Source organism: Neolamprologus brichardi, chromosome 16, assembly GCF_056152115.1.
Source record: "Neolamprologus brichardi isolate AB-2024 chromosome 16, ASM5615211v1, whole genome shotgun sequence".
Taxonomy (NCBI): domain Eukaryota; kingdom Metazoa; phylum Chordata; class Actinopteri; order Cichliformes; family Cichlidae; genus Neolamprologus; species Neolamprologus brichardi.
In genome coordinates, this window is record NC_142119.1 from 2,419,662 (window position 1) to 2,437,841 (window position 18,180).

At 39.6% G+C, this 18,180-nt stretch overlaps 1 protein-coding gene across 1 annotated transcript; it reads left to right on the forward strand.

Moving 5' to 3' along the window:
• The first annotated feature begins 674 nt into the window (after positions 1-674).
• On the forward strand, positions 675-17,614 carry stk17b (serine/threonine kinase 17b (apoptosis-inducing)). Its single transcript, XM_006807600.3, has 7 exons — positions 675-1,196; positions 7,974-8,186; positions 11,145-11,283; positions 12,398-12,524; positions 12,840-12,888; positions 14,071-14,250; positions 14,630-17,614. The coding sequence occupies exons 1-7, from the start codon at positions 1,075-1,077 to the stop codon at positions 14,847-14,849; spliced, it is 1,050 nt and encodes a 349-aa protein (XP_006807663.2). The 5' UTR covers positions 675-1,074; the 3' UTR covers positions 14,850-17,614.
• Positions 17,615-18,180: the final 566 nt, after the last annotated feature.

The following is an 18,180-nucleotide window of genomic DNA, read 5'->3' on the forward strand; positions in this document are numbered from 1 at the left end:
GGAACACACGCAAACACCACACAGAAAGCTTGATGGTGGAATTGAACTCAGGACCTTCTTGCTGTGCAGCAACAGTGCTAACCACCGTGCCACCGTGCTGCCAATTTGTGAGATATCAAATCTAAATTTCCATTGATATAATTTAAACTTTTCATCTTACAAATGTATTTTTGAAATAAGTTTTTTTAGTGTTTTTAAAGACACACGAGCGAGAGATTTTAAGAGATTTAAAATCTTGAAAACTGAGTTCATATGTGCAAGACCTAGATATGCATTTTCTATTTCATGATTTGCATTTTTCATCTATAATTACAATAAGTCACCATTATTAGATAGTATGTCAAGGTGATGAAGTGCTATTATAATAAAAATTATTGTAAAACTAAAAAGTCATATCACACATATATACCATATGTCTTATATTTATAATTTTAAAAAAACAAACAGTAAGCTTGTTATTTCACAAATATTGTAAATTAAATTAACTCTCATAAGTTGGACTTTGACAGTCCAACTTTTGAGTGTTAAGATTCATTATTTATTTTTGTTATTCATTTATATGTTTTCTGAATTTCGAACCCGCTCCTTTAATGACATGTATAGGCTGCCATATCTCGGCCGTGTCCAAATTCAAACCTTTCAACTGAGCACAAAAGCAGTGCGCATGCGCACTGACGCGTCGACGACGGTGTCAAACAGGGATGTGAAAATGATCGCAAACTGTGCGGACAAACTCAATGAGCGGACTAACAGCCGACCGCAGCGGCAGCTCGGATAGGTTTTGTGTTAACAGCCCATGAGTGCGGACTTTATAGACCCCAGCTTCGCTTTTCTTGAGCTGAGGAAAATCGGTTTAAGTCACTTTTTAAGTGCCGTCGAGCTAACTTAGCGACAGTTGAGCTAGCCGGGGAGCTGGAGCGGCGCGCGGTGACCGGCTGAGCTAACATTAACATGTAACTACGGCGAAACGAGCAGTGGTAACGTTAGTTTAGCTCATTTTCACCGTTTCTTTCACTTCTGCTCGGCGTTTGGCACCGTTTTCAGCCGGGAAGCAGCACCGAGGAGGAGAGGAAGATGTCTCGGAGGCGGCTGGACAGTCGTAGCGGACTCTCCGCCGGACTGCTCGGCGAGATTCAGACTCCGATCAGCACGGAGCCGCTGGAGAGTGTGTACGAGATCACCGGGGAGCTGGGCAGGTGAGTCCGCAAGAGAGTGCACCTGCTGTATGTGACACCTGGGAGCTGTACCTGACACTATACAGTCAGATATTTACAGATGAAACTCAGTTTCTGTATTACTATCACTTACTAAGACAGGGTTACTACTTATAAGTCTTTTGTTGTATTTATTTAGTACTACACTTGTGAAGTACAGGTACAGGAACGCACCGTCCAGTGTCATAGAAGGTATCAGCTTTACTGTAGACATGTAAATACACGGCTACTGATATAGGGAAAGTCAAATATCTCAAAATCACCAAAGTAAATGTCAGATGATAGGACGGATGTTTCTCTGGTGGACAGATACGTCGCACTGTAAGAGCTGTAAAAAATTTCCCGTGTCTGTTGTGACAGTGGAGCTGAATCAGTTGGAGACTGGGACAATATATATAGTCTACCGGCTACATCTGTTATTAGTGTTCTTTTCAGTGGTGTAGAAATAAGAAGAACTAAGAAATCAAGTGTTAAAAACATGGCGTGTGCTTACATTTCCTGGTAGGTGCACGTCAGTGTTTTTCCAAGCATTTCTTTATTTGACTGTCATTGCTTTGAAGATAAAGCAGAGCAAGAAGGCACATGCACATGTATGCATGTAACTTGTTTCTTGTTTGTGTCTTTCATAAGTGAACTGTACACAATCTGGTTTCCAAAAAAGGAGAAGTAGACACCTGACATTTTTAAAGATCACATAACCCTCCTACTAAATATTCACCAAGCTTAATTTAGGATTAAACAGTTCCTCTTCACTAACGATCACTACGCATCAAGCACCCTTTTCCCAGAAAGAATAAGAAACAAAGGTCCTTACTGGGAATAACCTTTAATGCAAGGGCTGATTGGGAATATTAGGTTTGGAGCATTGTATTTCTTATGTATCTATTTATATTGATTAAAATAAAGAGCATGATTGTAACAATGCTTTCTCAGGTAAATGCACTCTCAATCTGTGCATCCAGTATGCTATGAGATTACTTTTTACTAACGGATAGGCTGTAAAATAGTGACTTCTGCATGGATAGATAGAATATAGATTTTGAGGGATGTTTGAAACTATTAGGCTGATATATATCCCTGGCTGATATAAAACGAATATATATTATATAATATAATATAAAACTAATATAAAACTTTGTATCTGAAGGTATTTAAAGTCTGATGTTCTTTAAAAGACACAAAGCTATTGCTGTTATAGAGCACAAACAACACTCTACCTAGTCGAAAGTGTGCATGACCAAATACTGGGCTAATTGTGCAGTCTCACCTAAGTACACATGAGCTTTGTACCGAATCATTAATGTATTCTTGAGAAAATAGGTTTTTAGTCTGTTTAGTCTCTCGAGGTGCAGGTGAGTAAAATGTGTTGCAGGCTTTCAAAGGGGTTTTCGTTTACAATCTACGTACAGCGAATTTTTTGCCCACTTTAAGCAAAAAAAAGTTATTTATTCAAATTTGTGATTGCTACATGAATTATGGTTAATCTTATACAGCAATGAAATGCTGTTCATAAACACAAAATTTTCATGTCAAAACATTAAGTTTTTGAATGAAATTAACCAAGACAATACACCTATATATTAAAAATCTGAAACTTGGTGCATCCTCTGCTCTTCTAAGACCGTTTCAGGGACTCCTTACAATTACTCCTTATAATACCAGAGTTTTGGAAAAATTTAGTGTCAAGCTTGTCATTCAGTTTTTTGTGAATATAAAATACTCAGCAAAGAGGCAAAAATAACAGTAAAGTCATAAACCTATTTTTAAAAGTTAACACACAGTGTAGTCAACCCCCAAAGACTGTGTTTTGAGCAGGAAAAACCCTGAAGTTGTGTTACAGTGAGTAAAAACTAAAGTAGTAAAAATATCACACTCATTTTAGTCCATGGGCCTAAAAAGTCCTGTTTGATCTCTAAAAACACGCCAGTAAATATTTCCCTGTCTTTTTAACTGCGATGAAAAACAGTCTGAAAACGTTCAGCTGGCTTAGGACAAAGGTTCAGAAGAGGCTGCAACCTTTTCCCCATGCCCTTCCTGTACCAGACTACAGGAAGTAGTATTTAATTTGGAAAACAGTTAAACAGCCTAAGGGATGTTCAAATAGATCTCAGCGTTCTGTATTTACTGACTCAACTGTCTAACTATTTTAAAATTTACACACCACCATGGAACGGGTTAAATCTGTCATACTTAGAGTTTTTCTGAGTAATTTAACTTTTAAGACATTTTCACAGTGTGGAGTGAGCCTGTATCTCCACAAAAGAAATGACAGTGAACAGGAAAATTTAAGCTTTTAGCCATCAAAGGGTGTTAGACAAGGGCCCTTTGGCAGGCTGGTAATGGCCTCTGTCACCATTGGCCTATGCAACAGCTAAAATAACCTAAACCAATCTCAACAAGAATTCCCAGGACTTTCACCGCATGAAGTATTTCTCAACTTTTACAAGTAATCATACCTTATTAAGATTCTTATGATTTATTGCAGGAATTCATATTCACAACCAGTGGCTGGATTTTAACCTCTGTTCAGAAAGGTTTAATAGCTCTAATCTGCTCTAAACTGGCAGGTGCAGAGTTCCAGAAAGTTCCGCCTTTAATTACAGTTTGTGCAAAAGAACTCTTACATCATGTCTGCAGTTTCCTTCTGATATATCTGTTGTGCCAGTGATGGTGGGGTGTAGTTTAACCGTTAAATACTGATGGCTTTATAAGGGTAAACTTGTCTCATTTACTATGACAATTTTCCACACTTTAAAAAATTCAGCAAGTTTCAGATGAGTTGTGACTCAAAAAGCATTCCTGTTGAAACCACACCTACAATAACAGTTAATAGTTTTTAACATTTACTACAACACAACAAGGAAATGCACAAATCCACAAAGACTGTTACATAAGACCTTAAAAAACTTATGTGAAGTTGCATTCCAGTAAAATACTGTATATATTGCCCCTGACCACATTTACTTTGTAGTTACCTTAAAAAATAAACCTAAAATGTCCTGTTCTGCTTTAACTTGAAGCATAAACTGAGACATAAAAATAAACAGCAGTAGCATTTGGAGGGTTTGTGATTGGTTAGGCTCATATAAACATTAGCAGAAGAAAGGTTTGGCATGAGGATTTAATTGTTGTCATGTTGAGGGACCCAGATGGGTGGAGACAAATGCCATACATGGCAGGAAGAAGACACCAAAAACTGACCAATTCTGAGCCAAGAAAACTTCAGAAATGATTGGTTCTCAACGTGAGGTTAGTCATTAATATGCCACTGTGTGGTTTACTCACTATGAAAAAATCCTAATCCTAATATTAACATGCACACTGAAATCTTTGTTGGCCCAAGAGTGATTCGTTTGTCCAGGACACTAATTATTAGTGTATTAGTGCTAATATGAAGGAGTAGGGACCAAGAATGATAATTGGATAGTTAAAACATAAAACAGGGTTGTCATTTAATAAGCAGGTAGAGAGAGGCAAGAGGTTAAATTACAGAGGTTAAGACCATACAGCATGAAAACTGAGGAAAAAAATTATATTTACTTCTTTTCTGCACCTACTCTACAGAAAAAGTTTTTTTTTTTTAGCATTGAGTGTTAATAAACAGGAAGAGTTGAGCAAATGTGCTACCTTGTCACATGAAAGAGGAGGTCTTGCATGACTGTTCAGATAGAATAACATAAAAAAATCCCCAAATTTGGAAAATTACCAGGTTAGCAAAATATTAAACCTAGCCCGTAACAAACTAGATTATACGAAGTAAAAACAGCTCAGTAAAATAAAATAAGATAGCTCAAGAAGGAGCTGCAACAACACATTTGAAGGACAGTTGATGTCACCTATCTGTGTATTCATGCTGATACACTGACCCTAACTTTTTGCATGTGCTGGCTGAATAGCTCAGATCGAGTCATGCAGTGTAATGCACTAAGTTAATGGTGATTGGACTCTGGACTCTAAATCTTAACACTCCAGCCTCTGACCAGGGGAGGTGACTTTATTGTACAGTGGGAAAATATGAAGCCTTGGTATAAAAGGAGACCTTTATCATGTGTTTGTGTACGAGCCATGGCAACCACAGACAGCTGATGATCATATCCTGACAAGCCCGAGGTGTGTTTGAAGTCATTATGTGTCACGCAGAGCATTAAAGTGTAGCTAGTGTTAGTCTGCAGGAGGAAGGAAACAAGTACATGTGGAAAGCAGACTTAAGAAAGCGGAACCGGCTTGGGTTACTTCTGCTCGCCACTTTGTTTGCAATTTGTTAAAACAGGAAGTTCTGATGTGAAATGTGTTAAAACTCAGTGATGAGAACATGGCTGGCACAAAGGTGTTAATCTTAAACTGTAGTAGCTCTACTTTTGAATTTAAGGTAATTTCCCAGCTATAACTAAATCCCTAAACAAGGACCTTTCACTGTGTGTCCTTACTTATTTATTTATTTGTCAGAATGAAGCTTAAATGCTTCTGTTGGCTGTTGCTGTTCATGGAATTAATTAAAGACACTTCAATCATCATTTGTCTGTGTATTTGAAATGACTGTAATGTGAGATAAGAGCTTGATCTTAAAAAAAACAACAACCCCCCCCCCCCCCCCCCCCCCCCCAAAAAAAAAAACAAAAACAAAACAAAACAAAAAACACCTTTTTGGCAAGTGTCTTCAGAGGGAGCTTATTTTGTTAAATCTCCTCTTCCATTGGTGGATGTTCACATTAAACATGGTTAAAGTTTCAAATATTGAGGTCAGTAATCTTGTCAGCTGAAAGCTCAGGCTTCAGACTGCTCTGAACTCTGTTTCAGGCCGGTCTTTCTGCCCTTGGCTCTCTATGATGTCATTGAGCGGGAATATCCCTAGTATGACCGTTTCAGGAGCAACACTGTTGTTTACGAGGTGCAGCCAAACAAAAGAAACAGGTAGTTGAGTTGTAGAGACTTTTCCTGCCTCAGAGTCGGCTTTTCACCAGAAATCTTTTCATTTTCCTGCTTATTAAACTAAACCAAACTACTTCTGACCATTTAATATACATAAATATCTATTCTACTTAAATAGCTCCCTCGCTAACAAAGCAAAGCAAATTTCCTTTAAGCAGGAAAAGAATATGTACAAGAAGACATGAAGGTTTAACATGGTGGAGGCTTATATGCTATCACATGATGTGTAGGATGTTTTGGCACAATTCAAAGAACTCCTTCTGGGTCTGTAACCTAGAAAAGTTAGGTTTTCCTAGAGAGCTGAAATTAGGGCTGTTATCTGCACAGCTGGTAACAAGATGAACTTTAAACAAAGTTTTAAATATGTATTAAATGTTAAAATGGCTCTAAAATGAAGTTTAATGACCTAAACAAATGGTTACCACGGTGACAAGACATGGCAGTAGGCTGTTGGAAATGTACTAGCATTAGATAACACTCACGCACACAGAACCTGTTATCTAATGCCATTTCTGTATTTGTATAGCACCTTTATCACAAAGTCACTTACAGCTATTATGTTGTAAAGGCTGGATCACATACTAATCAGCATTTTCTGCATAAAATGAAACATATTAATCATTAGTTATATTTGACTTATATTGAGGAAAGTTTGCGGTGAATCATGTTGGAGATATTTAGCCATCGAAATTAATCTTACAGTGGATAATGGCTCAAACCACAATGTTTATCAGGGTTTTTCCTGCACAGAAAAAAAATGATGGAAACAACCAAAGAAGCTTTCGTTTTACATCAAAGGAAAATCACCAGCACTGTGATAGACAATTTGTAAAAATATCTTAAACATTTTTTTTTACGCAATGGACAAAAATAAAAGGAAAGAAAAGTTAAGATTTCTCTTAAGTTGATGCCAAAGGCCAATTTGTAGCCTGGAAAAAAGCCTGTTTATATACACTTATATGTATATGTATAAGATGGTGTAATAACCATGACTTGACCCATTAGTTTCTGGCATTTGTGCTAAGGAGAAGACTAAAAAAATCCTAACCAAGTTCTTCTAGAAACAACTCTAAATCAAATCCAGGTGGTTATTTAAAACCAGATGAATAAATCTAAATAAGTGGTTACAACTCCAATATTAATAAATGGAACCTAACAAAATGTGTTTAATCAAATTGATATTGCCCCATAACAAGGTTTAAAAAGCTGGATTTAGTTATACTTACACCTTGCATGAGCAGAATTTCAGAACATAATGGCCTTGACCTAAATGCATGGTAATTCATGTCCTGCATATGTTAGCTAGGAAAAAAATACATTTACTGACATCTTTACTACAGCAAGGATTAGAAAGAAAAATCTCACCTTATCGCTACAGCTGAACCCAGACACCCGACAGATAAAATGTTTTTGGGTCGGTTTTATCCATGACCTTGTTCATTCCCAGAGTTCATTACCAATGGTGAGTGTTGAAACATAGGATGGTAAATGTCCTATACAGAGCCTACATGACTGCGAGGGCAGCACTAATCCACCTGTCAACCTCACACCCCACAAAATTCAAACCCTGTAGGGTCATCATAAAAGAGTAGAAATAACTACAGAGGCCACTTGTCTGTGTAGCAGGCTGTAAACATGTTTATTTCTGCTGTAAAGTTGGACATTTTAACATGGAAGCCTCCAGTGGGCATTAGAGGAACTGCAGTTTTTACATAAACTTTATAAAAGCTTTACTCAGGCATTTCCTGTTTAATCAATATACCTGTAAAAAAAGAAATTAAAACTCAGCTTCAGTTTGTGTATTCTTGTCCTGCTTTTTTTTCCTCTCAGGGGCAAGTTTGCTGTGGTGAAACGGTGTGTGGAGAAAACCACAGGAAAAGCGTTCGCTGCCAAATTCCTAAAAAAGAGGAGACGAGGTCGCGACTGCCGGGCAGAGGTCATCCATGAGATGGCTGTCCTGGAGATGGCACGTAACAACCCCCGAGTGGTCAACCTGCATGCCGCTTACGAGACGGATCACGACATTGTCTTAGTGCTGGAATAGTGAGTTCACACAAACTTTCTGCCTGTTTTATTTTATATATGATGCATCCTATTTAATTCATACATTTAACTTGAGTGCTTCTATTTTCCTCAAACACGCCAAGCCAGCAGTGAGATCCTGTAAACCCTTGTATGAGGGCGAAGTCCTGTTTGTCAAGTCCTAAGGAGCTGCCAAATTAGCAAACAGCTCATCCTTCATAACAGGTTTATCAGGAATAGGTTGAAAGCTACAGCAACATGCTGGAAGCTTGAGCTGAAGGTGACCTGAACCACCGTCCTCTTAGTCTTGACCTCTTAACCTTTCCTGTTTAAAAGCCCTTTTCAAACGAATGTCACGTCCTTTGTCTGTGCCGCCATTTGTCTTGTCACTTTGTACAATCAAAACTGAAACTGCAAGATTAGATATGAGAATACATGAGGGCTTGTTGAAATGAACTGCTCTGTTTTTTCTAACCACACCTGTAATTGTCATTGGAGACACCTTAATCCCCTCCAAAGTGCAAACATGGTAAACAGCTCACTTTGTTGATCTAAGACAGTCTGGAAAATAATGGCCTGGTCCTTGTTCCAGAAAGCAGCTTCAGCAGTATTTGAAGCTAACTTTAAACTCAGAAAGTAGAAACTCCTGAGGTTGAGTCTGTATTCAACCTGAGATTGTGCTTGAAAATCAGATAGATCCATCGCCGCCTGGATCTTTGATACTCAGATTTGCCATGGCAATGGGTAAATTAATAGCAAAGCCTCCATTTTGATGCAGTGATAACAGGAGTATGGACAAGTTTCAGTTTGGAGCAAGAGGTTTCTGTCTTAGGCCTCAGTGCCAATCGACCCAGAGACTGAGTAGCAACCACTGGTTACTAGGGAAAAATCTGTATTCCCCCAGCTGTTCAGCAAGCAGTCTGGAGGCTGCTGAGTGCTGCACCAAATACATCCCTGAAATTGCTTTAGTCGCTTGCCGATTGCTGTGGTTGGTAGTTGTTTCCATAGGAAACTCCCTGCTAAGCAGTCGTGAAAAGTGTGATGCAAACTGGAAACAGAGACACTGTGCCTTCAAAGTAAAGACTTTCTGTGATACAGTTAATACATTCGATAATATGTTTTAAAGACTACTGACCAACTTCTTCCAGGAGCAATTTGTTGACAATCTGCATTTTCCAGCATGACAAAGCTCCATGTTACAAACCGGAGTGATAACATTTTGGATCTATGAGTCATAATGTATAAAACAGATTGTGAGGATTGTTTTTATCTTTGCCAAAGATGTACCACAGTTCTCTTATTTTGTCATGCAGGATTTACATTGAACCTATTCTGTGACAGCCACAAATAACAAGGAAATTGTAGGTTTCTGTTACAGAACACTGCACAATGTCATTGTGGGCTGATTCTGTTAAATGGCGTGTGTAGTCACAGCTGTCTTAGAAAGATGCAGATTAATGTGCTCTAATATGAGCTTTAATATCGGCTGTATGAATGAAACCCAGCATCAATCAGCTGCTTCAGGTGAAGCAGGAGGAAGGAGTCAGAGAGGAAATCTGCCGCCAAGCAGGTGAAATTCAAGTTGGCTCGTTTTTATGGAAAAGAAATTCCGGCATTTCCTGCATCTCAGTATAAACAAACTCAAGGTTTCTAGAACAGGAGCAGTAATCGATCATGCATGCCAAAAACTTGCTACGTAGTGCACCTGTTTAGAAATGTCTTTACCCGCATCCTGTCTAGTTTCTGCTTTCTCAGTTTCTCCAACTCTACTTTTGTTAGCATGTTTTGAATTCTTATTGAAAGTTTTTCTCGGTCTGGCTATTTTTACTGATTTATCTCTCATCTGTTTACTTTTCCATTAGAATTCCTTGTTCTGGATCATAGATGCATTCCTCACCTGAAGTATTTCATTCAGTCTCGTGCAGTTCCCTCATTCTTTATCAATATATTTTTATTTCATACCTGAGTGTGAAGACGCTGCATCAGCCAGCTGCCATTGCACATGCAATGGTTATTTACAGCTAACTGAGCTAGAAACTAAAATTAGGTGCAACACTTTAATTAAATGAAATATAATAATAACAAGAAAGTAAAAATGAGGCCTAGATTTGACGTACTTACAAAACTAAGTAAATAAAAATACATGGGACTCATTTTGATTTACTTCTTTTCTTTCTTTTCTTTTAAAAAAATGTGGTCCAATTTTTCAGCAAATTAAGTTTTATTGAGGTTTAAGTTTTAAATCTTTCATTACTTTATATACTGCCGGGCAGATTAAACTACAGGGTAAGTCAAAAAGAATCATATGATTTGTAGTAAAAGCTAAAAGCTCACAGTAAACAAATGGCTGAACATAAAGTTCTACATACAAAACTTAGAGTGTTTACAGATGCTCAGTGTGTCCCCCTCTGGATGCATGGCATGCCCATACGATAGTCAAGCTCGTCACGTACTTTTGTATGTGTGGAATCTATGCAGCTACTACTGACATAGTGCTAACTACTGTCAACCGAGTGAAACTTACGAAAAACAAACCAGAGTTTTCTCTTCAGCTTTAGGCTTGTTCTTAACTCGTACCGACATTTTGCTTGCGATTACAGCAACAAGGATATAAATTCAAATTCAGAAATGGCAGTTAGAAGCTTGAGTTATCTGAGGTGTAGTAAAAACTTTCTACTCGTACATTTTAGCGCTTCAGTCTTCATCTGTGTGCCTGCAGTGGGTTTTTTTTGTTTGTTTTTTTTGCAATGACTAACCAGGAAAGAGGTTCTCTTTCTCAATAAAACCTTGCCACAACATGCAGGATCAAACCTGCGTCCCTCTGGCTGTGGGCTGGAGACTAAAACCACTGCACCACCCTTTAATCCATAAATGCATTTTTGTTTTCTCCTGTGGAAACTCTAACACACACAGTCTGTATCAAACTGGTCTGTGTTTCATATTTCACCAGACATTCCTTCTTGTCTCCTGTTCATGCAGTGCGGCCGGTGGAGAGATATTTGACCACTGCGTATCCGACGAGCTGCTGCCCGAGGCCCGGATCACGCGCCTGATCAGGCAGACGCTGGAGGGAGTCCACTACCTCCATCAGAGCAACCTGGTCCACTTAGACCTCAAGGTATTCAGACACATCCAACCAAAGTGAATCTATTTTTAACCGTTTACTCAACTCACCACAGACTTAACCTTAAGTACTCGGGTGTTTCCCTTCTCTAAGCGCTCAAAATCCTAAATTCCTTTTTTAATGCCACAGTTAAGCCTAGAATCAGGATTGTAGAGAGCCTGGAAATGACTTCTGCTGCAGTGACAGCAGGGTGTGAAGAGTTTTGTTGCCGCTACATCGGGGTCAAATTGAGTGTCCACCACCTGAGCCCCTAAGAATCAGCTGATATCTTTTTTTGTATAGGACTACAAAAATAAATCTACATGTTGATACCAGGATCGTCACACACCTCTGACTCTCCTGGGCCACAATAATGAATTAAATGTGTGGGGTTTGTGTGGGGTCTCAAAAATTCAAGATCTTGACTAAATACCAAATCTTAGCAAATGCCTTTGTTAAATGTGTTATTTTACTCATGAGGGTGGGAATTTTACATGTCAACATAAAACTGTCATCACTGTCAGAAATACTTGTCATTTGACCCACAGGTCCTTTAAAAAGAAGTATTTTATTGTCATAAAATCAGTTTGGGTGAGTGTGAGGGACCAAGCTGGTTAGGCCTGAATAAGACAGATAATGTTGTAGAAAGTGAGTTTCATTTCACCTTTTTTCTTTTTTACAAGTAATTTGAGTCTTTTAAAAGACGTTGGCTAAACTCAGACCTGATCAAAGTAATAAAAAACAGTGATACAGCAAATTAACTTCTCAAACAGCCAAACTGAACTGACACAACAGAAAAAGGAGAACTTATACTGGCTGACATCAGTGCATTTACTTTAAACAAGCATATTTTCAGCTTTCATGTGTGCAGATTTGGTCTTAAATTTCATTTCAAGTTAAATCAATAAGTCTTTTTTATACCTGTGATTACAGGATAGTCACATACAGCACTAAATGTTCTCAGACTGTTTTAAAGAGAATGGCGCAATATCATAATAGTCGTGTATTTAATTAAATAACTGTTTCCTGTGCAGAGACATTCATCATGAGGTGAATTTTGCAATCAGAAATGAGTTTTATCCCTCGAGCACTTCCTGCTTTCACTTTGTTCCCTCTCTGCCTCTCTCAGCCACAGAACATCCTCCTGACCAGCCCGTCGCCTCCAGGAGACATAAAGATCGTGGACTTCGGCCTGGCGCGCAGACTGGGTGCGGTCGGAGAGCTCCGAGAGATTCTTGGCACACCTGAATACGTGGGTAAGCTGACGCTCATAAAACAAAGGCAGCACCGGACATTTCACACATATTTATAGACAAACATCAGTCAGATTCACAAGAATAAACTATATGTAAAATGTCAATGTTGACTAAGAGGAGATCATGCATTTGATCAATTCTTACCCAACGTGCATTTTACTGTGCTAGCTCCTGTGAGAGTGGATGAGTGACACACCTATAAATAAATGCAGAAAGAACCATGAGTCAGTAATTAATCTGGGAAATTACACAGAGATCTTTTCTCTTCTCACTGTTGACTGACAGCTTTTACTTTTTTTTTTTGTGTGTATTCAGCTCCAGAGATCCTCAACTACGAGCCAATCACAACGGCGAGTGACCTTTGGTGAGTATATCTGTACTAAATGGCCATGGTTTAACCCTTTGGAAGGAGTGGTATCACCACTTGTACTTTGCCACTTCCAGCATGAAGAGAAAGTAACATGAACTCCACCACCAGGAGAATAAAAGCTGAGCTTAAGCTGCGTACGTGCTGGAAGTGACTCTCAGCCATGTGGTGACCAGTGACCACAGCGCAGGAAGTCATTTTACATCGTGGGCCACATGCAACCCACTTTGATCTCAAGTGTGCCAGACAAGTGAAACTCCGCTTTTTGTCAGAGTACAATTTAGTAAAGTTTAACCACATGTGTAATCCCTGACATATTTTAAAATAAGGAAAGAAGTTCAATTTAAGGAATATATCTCAGTTTTTCCACATGGGAAAGGAATGCTGCTTTAAGCTTAAATTGTAAGAAATAAATGTTTAAATTTACAGATAAAGTTCTGTTAGCACTTTTGCAGACTGTCCTACCATTATAAAACAACATTTTTGTCAACTGACAGAATGTCTTCTTTTTGGAGTTTCTTTTTCTATGGTAAACCCACTGTGAAAATAATACATTTCCAAAGTAGATGGTGAAAAACCAAAACACTTTTTGTGTATAGATTTTATTGTCTATCTATTAGTGCTCTATTACTTTGACTTTGGTGTAGTATGAATGGCCATAGGTGAGGTTGGAAAGAAAAAAAAAACGTATAAAAATACGGTTAAGTCTAAAATTTGTGGCTTGCTTTACACTACATTGTGTTAATGCTAAACAAGACTTTGTTCATGAAATAAGAGAAATGTGGAAACACTGTGCTTTAGTGCATAGTGTCTGCAGATGTACATTACATTATTACAAAGCTCATTCCAGCCTTACGTTTCCTCACATTTGTGGAGCTGTAAGTGAATTTAAAATGTAAAATATTTACTTGGGTTGATTTAAAAGAATTGGTCACTGTGAACATAAATCTAAAGACTTACACAGCTTCATTAGAAAAACATCACAAACTGGAAATGAAAGTGAAGGCGATCTTCGGCAGTGTGGGTATTAATGTAATGCTTCCCACTTCTTTTGTGGGAAATGTGATGAGAACACATCGTTCTTCTAATTTGTTTTTCTAAGATTATTTCAGATATTTTGCTTGTGTCATTTAGCCTTCAGACTCTCCATGTCTGATGTGTCCTGTGTGTGTTTCTCAGGAGCGTGGGCGTCATCGCGTACATGCTGGTGACGGGCGAGTCTCCGTTTGCTGGGGACGACAAGCAGGAGACGTATCTGAATGTTTCCCAGGTCAATGTGGACTACAGCAGGGAGGCCTTCTCCAGGGTGTCTGAGCTCGCTGTGGACTTCATCCGCAAGCTGCTGGTCAAAGCACCTGAGTGAGTAAACGACAATCTGTGTGTGAGTCTGTGTGCGAGTGTAAGAGTGTGGGTGTTTTAACATAACTTCCATGTAACAGAGAGATGAAAATGAAAACATAGCTGTGAACAGAACAGTGATGGATGTTTTTCCAAGTCACGTCATGTGTTGTTTTAAAGTTTTTCCACTGGTGTGTGATGGATTCACACTCATCAGGCAGCATGCTGGGCTAGGTATGATCTCATCAGAACTAGTATGTCAAGAAGAACCTGCTGGTGTTAATCTATAAAGGAAGAAATGTGGTTAAAGGAAAGATCAGATTGTTCAGTGAAACACCAGCACCTCGATCTCTTTGCATGAATGTGTCTAATCGTTGGACTGTCTCTGTTTGGACCGTAGGGACCGGCCCAGCGCCGTCGACTGTATGAGTCACCCCTGGCTGTGGCAGCAGCCGCAGATCTGCACGAGCCCGGACCCCGCCGCCACCGCCTTCCGTACCAGGAGCTGTGGCACAAAGTGGGCGGCCCCTCACGAAGACTTTGAAGACAAGGAAAACTTCCTGGAGTCACCCCACTCACACGCAAAAAGGTTTCGCTTCGGGGAGGATGCTGAATTTTGAAGCTGCAAAAATGATAAGAGGGAGATGAAGATGCAGCGGCGATCACTTCTTCCTCTGAGCTTTTAAATTGTTTTAAGTCTCCTGGAAACCAGCAGCGTGCCGGCCACCATTCACCGTTCTGTTTATACTGATCCACTCAAACCAACCAAAGATAACCGGCTAAACTCTGATGTGTTGCTGTTCACACTGTACAGTACGTCTCAGTTAATGCGGTGTGTTTAACCTCAAGTATTTAATTTCCTGTCTGTTGATCTGCGTTTGAAGGGCTGCATTAAACCCGCTCTGTGCTGATGAAGGCTGCTCCGGAGGACTTCCAGGGGAATCTATGCAACATTTCTGGTGCTTCTGAATTCTTTGCCTTAACTGTGGGAAGTTGACTCACCTGGAGCTGCTTTCAGTTGCACTTGTGCTTCAGCTGAAATGTGTGATATGGAGATTAGCGCCTCTGCTATGAGGAAGTGAGATCATGTTGTTCTTTGCATGTTTAAAAGAGGCAGCAGCATTATAGTGTTTCATGTTTCTATCTGTAGATAAAACCCGCTGCTGCCCGCGTCAGGGTAACTTCTCTGTCGCATCAAAGTCAGATAGCGGCCACATTCAGGCCTGATCAGGCCTGCTTTTGGCTAGTTATAGCAGCTGCTTTGTGGGCCAGATGTGGCCTGGGAGACATGGTGGAGTTAGGGTGATGCTCCTTTGACATCTGCCTTGTGTAAGGTGGAATCGGTGCCAGATGTGGACCATATTTAGGACAAACATTCCCTAATAGTGCTGCAGATAAATCCTTCAGAAGTGGATACAAGCAACAAAATTAGTGGAGTTTTTTCCCCCTCTGGAACTCACTTACCAACTTAATTTTTTCCATTTTCCAGCCTATTAAACAGATTTTTAACTACCAAGGTTCAGTTTCAAAGACTTCCAGGTTTTCAGGATTCTTACCGCGAGGAAGTTAAATTTACAACTAAAGCATCCCTCCAGAGCTCCCGTGTCTCATTTTTGTTTTTAACCATAACATGAGGCAATTTAACCATAAAAAAACCAGAAAATATGCAATGAAGCCTTTATCAGCATGGATATCTTATAGTCAGTCTTCTCTGAGCCAAAATTGAGTTATCAGTTAATAAAACCCACTATTTCTACACTCCCACAGCCCTGTTTGCAAATTATTTTGAAAATAAGTTTAGATACGCCACAAAGAACCTTCTGAAGTCAACTTCTACATGATTAGAGGGAAGATTTTGACTCTAGGATATTAAAAAGGGACAGGTCAGGGTAACATTATCTAAAAATAGTTTTGGTACCTGTATCCACTCGTGAAAGAGTTTGCTGCATGATTGCCTTTAAACCTGATGTCAGACTTGGATTTTCTCAACATATGCTTCATACTGAGGGTTTAAACGTAGCTCAGGGTCTTATAGAAAGCTCTTAAAAAAATCTAAATATGCACCTTTCAGTGTTAATCTGCATTTAGGTTATTATGAAATTTCTGGCTGGAAGTGTGCTGCAGTAAAAGTAAGTATAAAGGGGTGAATCAGCTGGGTGGGCCGCGCCCGCACTTACTCAAATGATTTCCTCCCTGAGCTGCGAGTTCCTCTTAGAGGAGAAACTTTAGCACTTAGTGTGTGCAGAGCCTTCACTTAGACCTCCTGCAGTCCTCTGCAGGTCCGGGTGCCTCAAGATTTCATCTCAGGGCTGCTGCTCACTCTTTGTTTTCTATTCTTAATGTTATTCTCACAAGCTGATTATTATTATTATTATTATTATTATAATTATTGTAATATTTATGTGCTGGACTTCTATTTTTTATGTAAATAATGCGCTCACGTGTCTTATAAGCAGAGATTCAGGTGACGATGAAAGGAAGGATTAGTTATTGAGGTGGTTCAGGAAAGTGAAGTCAAAGTGGGAAACAGAGAGGTGTCAGATGGTTTTTAGAGAGGAAGGAGGTGATTAAACAGGAAGAGTGAGTGTGGGAAGAAGTATTTCCTGATGGTTGCTTTAAGTTGTGGAGAGGTGATGAGAAAGTAGGGACGACTATTTCACAGAGGAGCCGAGGTGCCACCAACAACAAATCCTGACCTCAGACAGTGGCAGCTCTCAGCCTCCAGAGAAAACATTCCTCTGGTTTTATTTTTAGGTGCCAAACCCGAACGGGACCACACTGCGTGAGTTTGTTGTTGCTGTCAGCACAAAGGCCTTTGTGTATCTGTGTGTGTGTGTGAGGAGGCTGGGCTGTGCTGTCGTCCTTTATAACTGGAACGCCACACTGTAAAAGAGCAGACTGCTGTAAACGGAAATAAGCTTGAATCCATCTGCTCTGAGAATAAAAGGTTTGGAGTTGGTTGAATCTGCACAGCAGGTGGGTCTGACGTCACTTTGGTGCCGACGCTCCATTGGACCATTGTCTCCGTCAGACTCTTGCTGTAACCGTCGTGTTGTTGTTGTACAGCTGCTGTTGTTCTCGCGTCACTCGGCGGCCTCGGAGTGTGCGAGCGCTCTTTGTGTCAGCGCCGCTGATGTCACTCAGCGTTCCTCTTTGTTGTCTTGAGACTGAAGGATTACTGTATGTCAGAATGAAACCCGCCACAAGCACAAATAAATCAGATCTACCTTTATTCTGCTTTTTATGTTTTGGGTTTTTTAAAGTATGAGCGTTCTGATTGCATCTGAAATAACTAAAAAATTATTTGTATTCTGATTAGCTTCAGGCTAATGTTAGGCATCACAAAGCAAACTGGAAAAGCTCATTAAAGACTGTAGAAAATAAATGGTGTCTGTGCTTTGTTGATGTTTTTCCAGCTCCACGCTGCCCCCTGTTGGCCCTGCAGAGCTGAGAGTTCATACTGGGTATAGTGTCAGTGTGTACCAGTGAGCAGGCACAGACTGGGAACCAGTAGCTCAGTAACTCTCAGTAGTGTTTCCCAACCTTTTAGGGCCACGGAACATATTTCACATTAGAAAAATCACACCGCACACCAACAAACAAAAATGTCACAAAAAAAGCATATTGATAATTTTTCCCCGCCCACCAGGTACAGCGGAATTGGCTCAGTTTGTCCCCAGTATACTTTTTTGCTTTCTTCTGACCACTAGTCATGCTAGGGCCTTCATCTGGGTCAGAATTTTCTCCAGGACTCATCTCAGATTGACTTTTTCTTTTCAAATATTTATCTATTGCTATTTTGCACTGTACAGTCTTACAGCGTGACTAATTTCTTCTTCTGTTTTACTCTGTCAACCCATTTAATCAGAGCAGGTACTAGTTTTATTTTGTTGTATTTATCCGCGACACCTTAAAGGCCGGTCCGTGAAAATATTGTCGGGCATAAACCGG

Coding starts and splice junctions, on each gene's coding strand:
- stk17b (XM_006807600.3), top strand. CDS start 1,075: ATGTCTCGGAGGCGGCTGGACAGTCGTAGCGGACTCTCCGCCGGACTG. Junction 8,187..11,144: donor ATTGTCTTAGTGCTGGAATA/GTGAGTTCACAC, acceptor CTGTTCATGCAG/TGCGGCCGGTGGAGAGATAT. Junction 11,284..12,397: donor TGGTCCACTTAGACCTCAAG/GTATTCAGACAC, acceptor TGCCTCTCTCAG/CCACAGAACATCCTCCTGAC.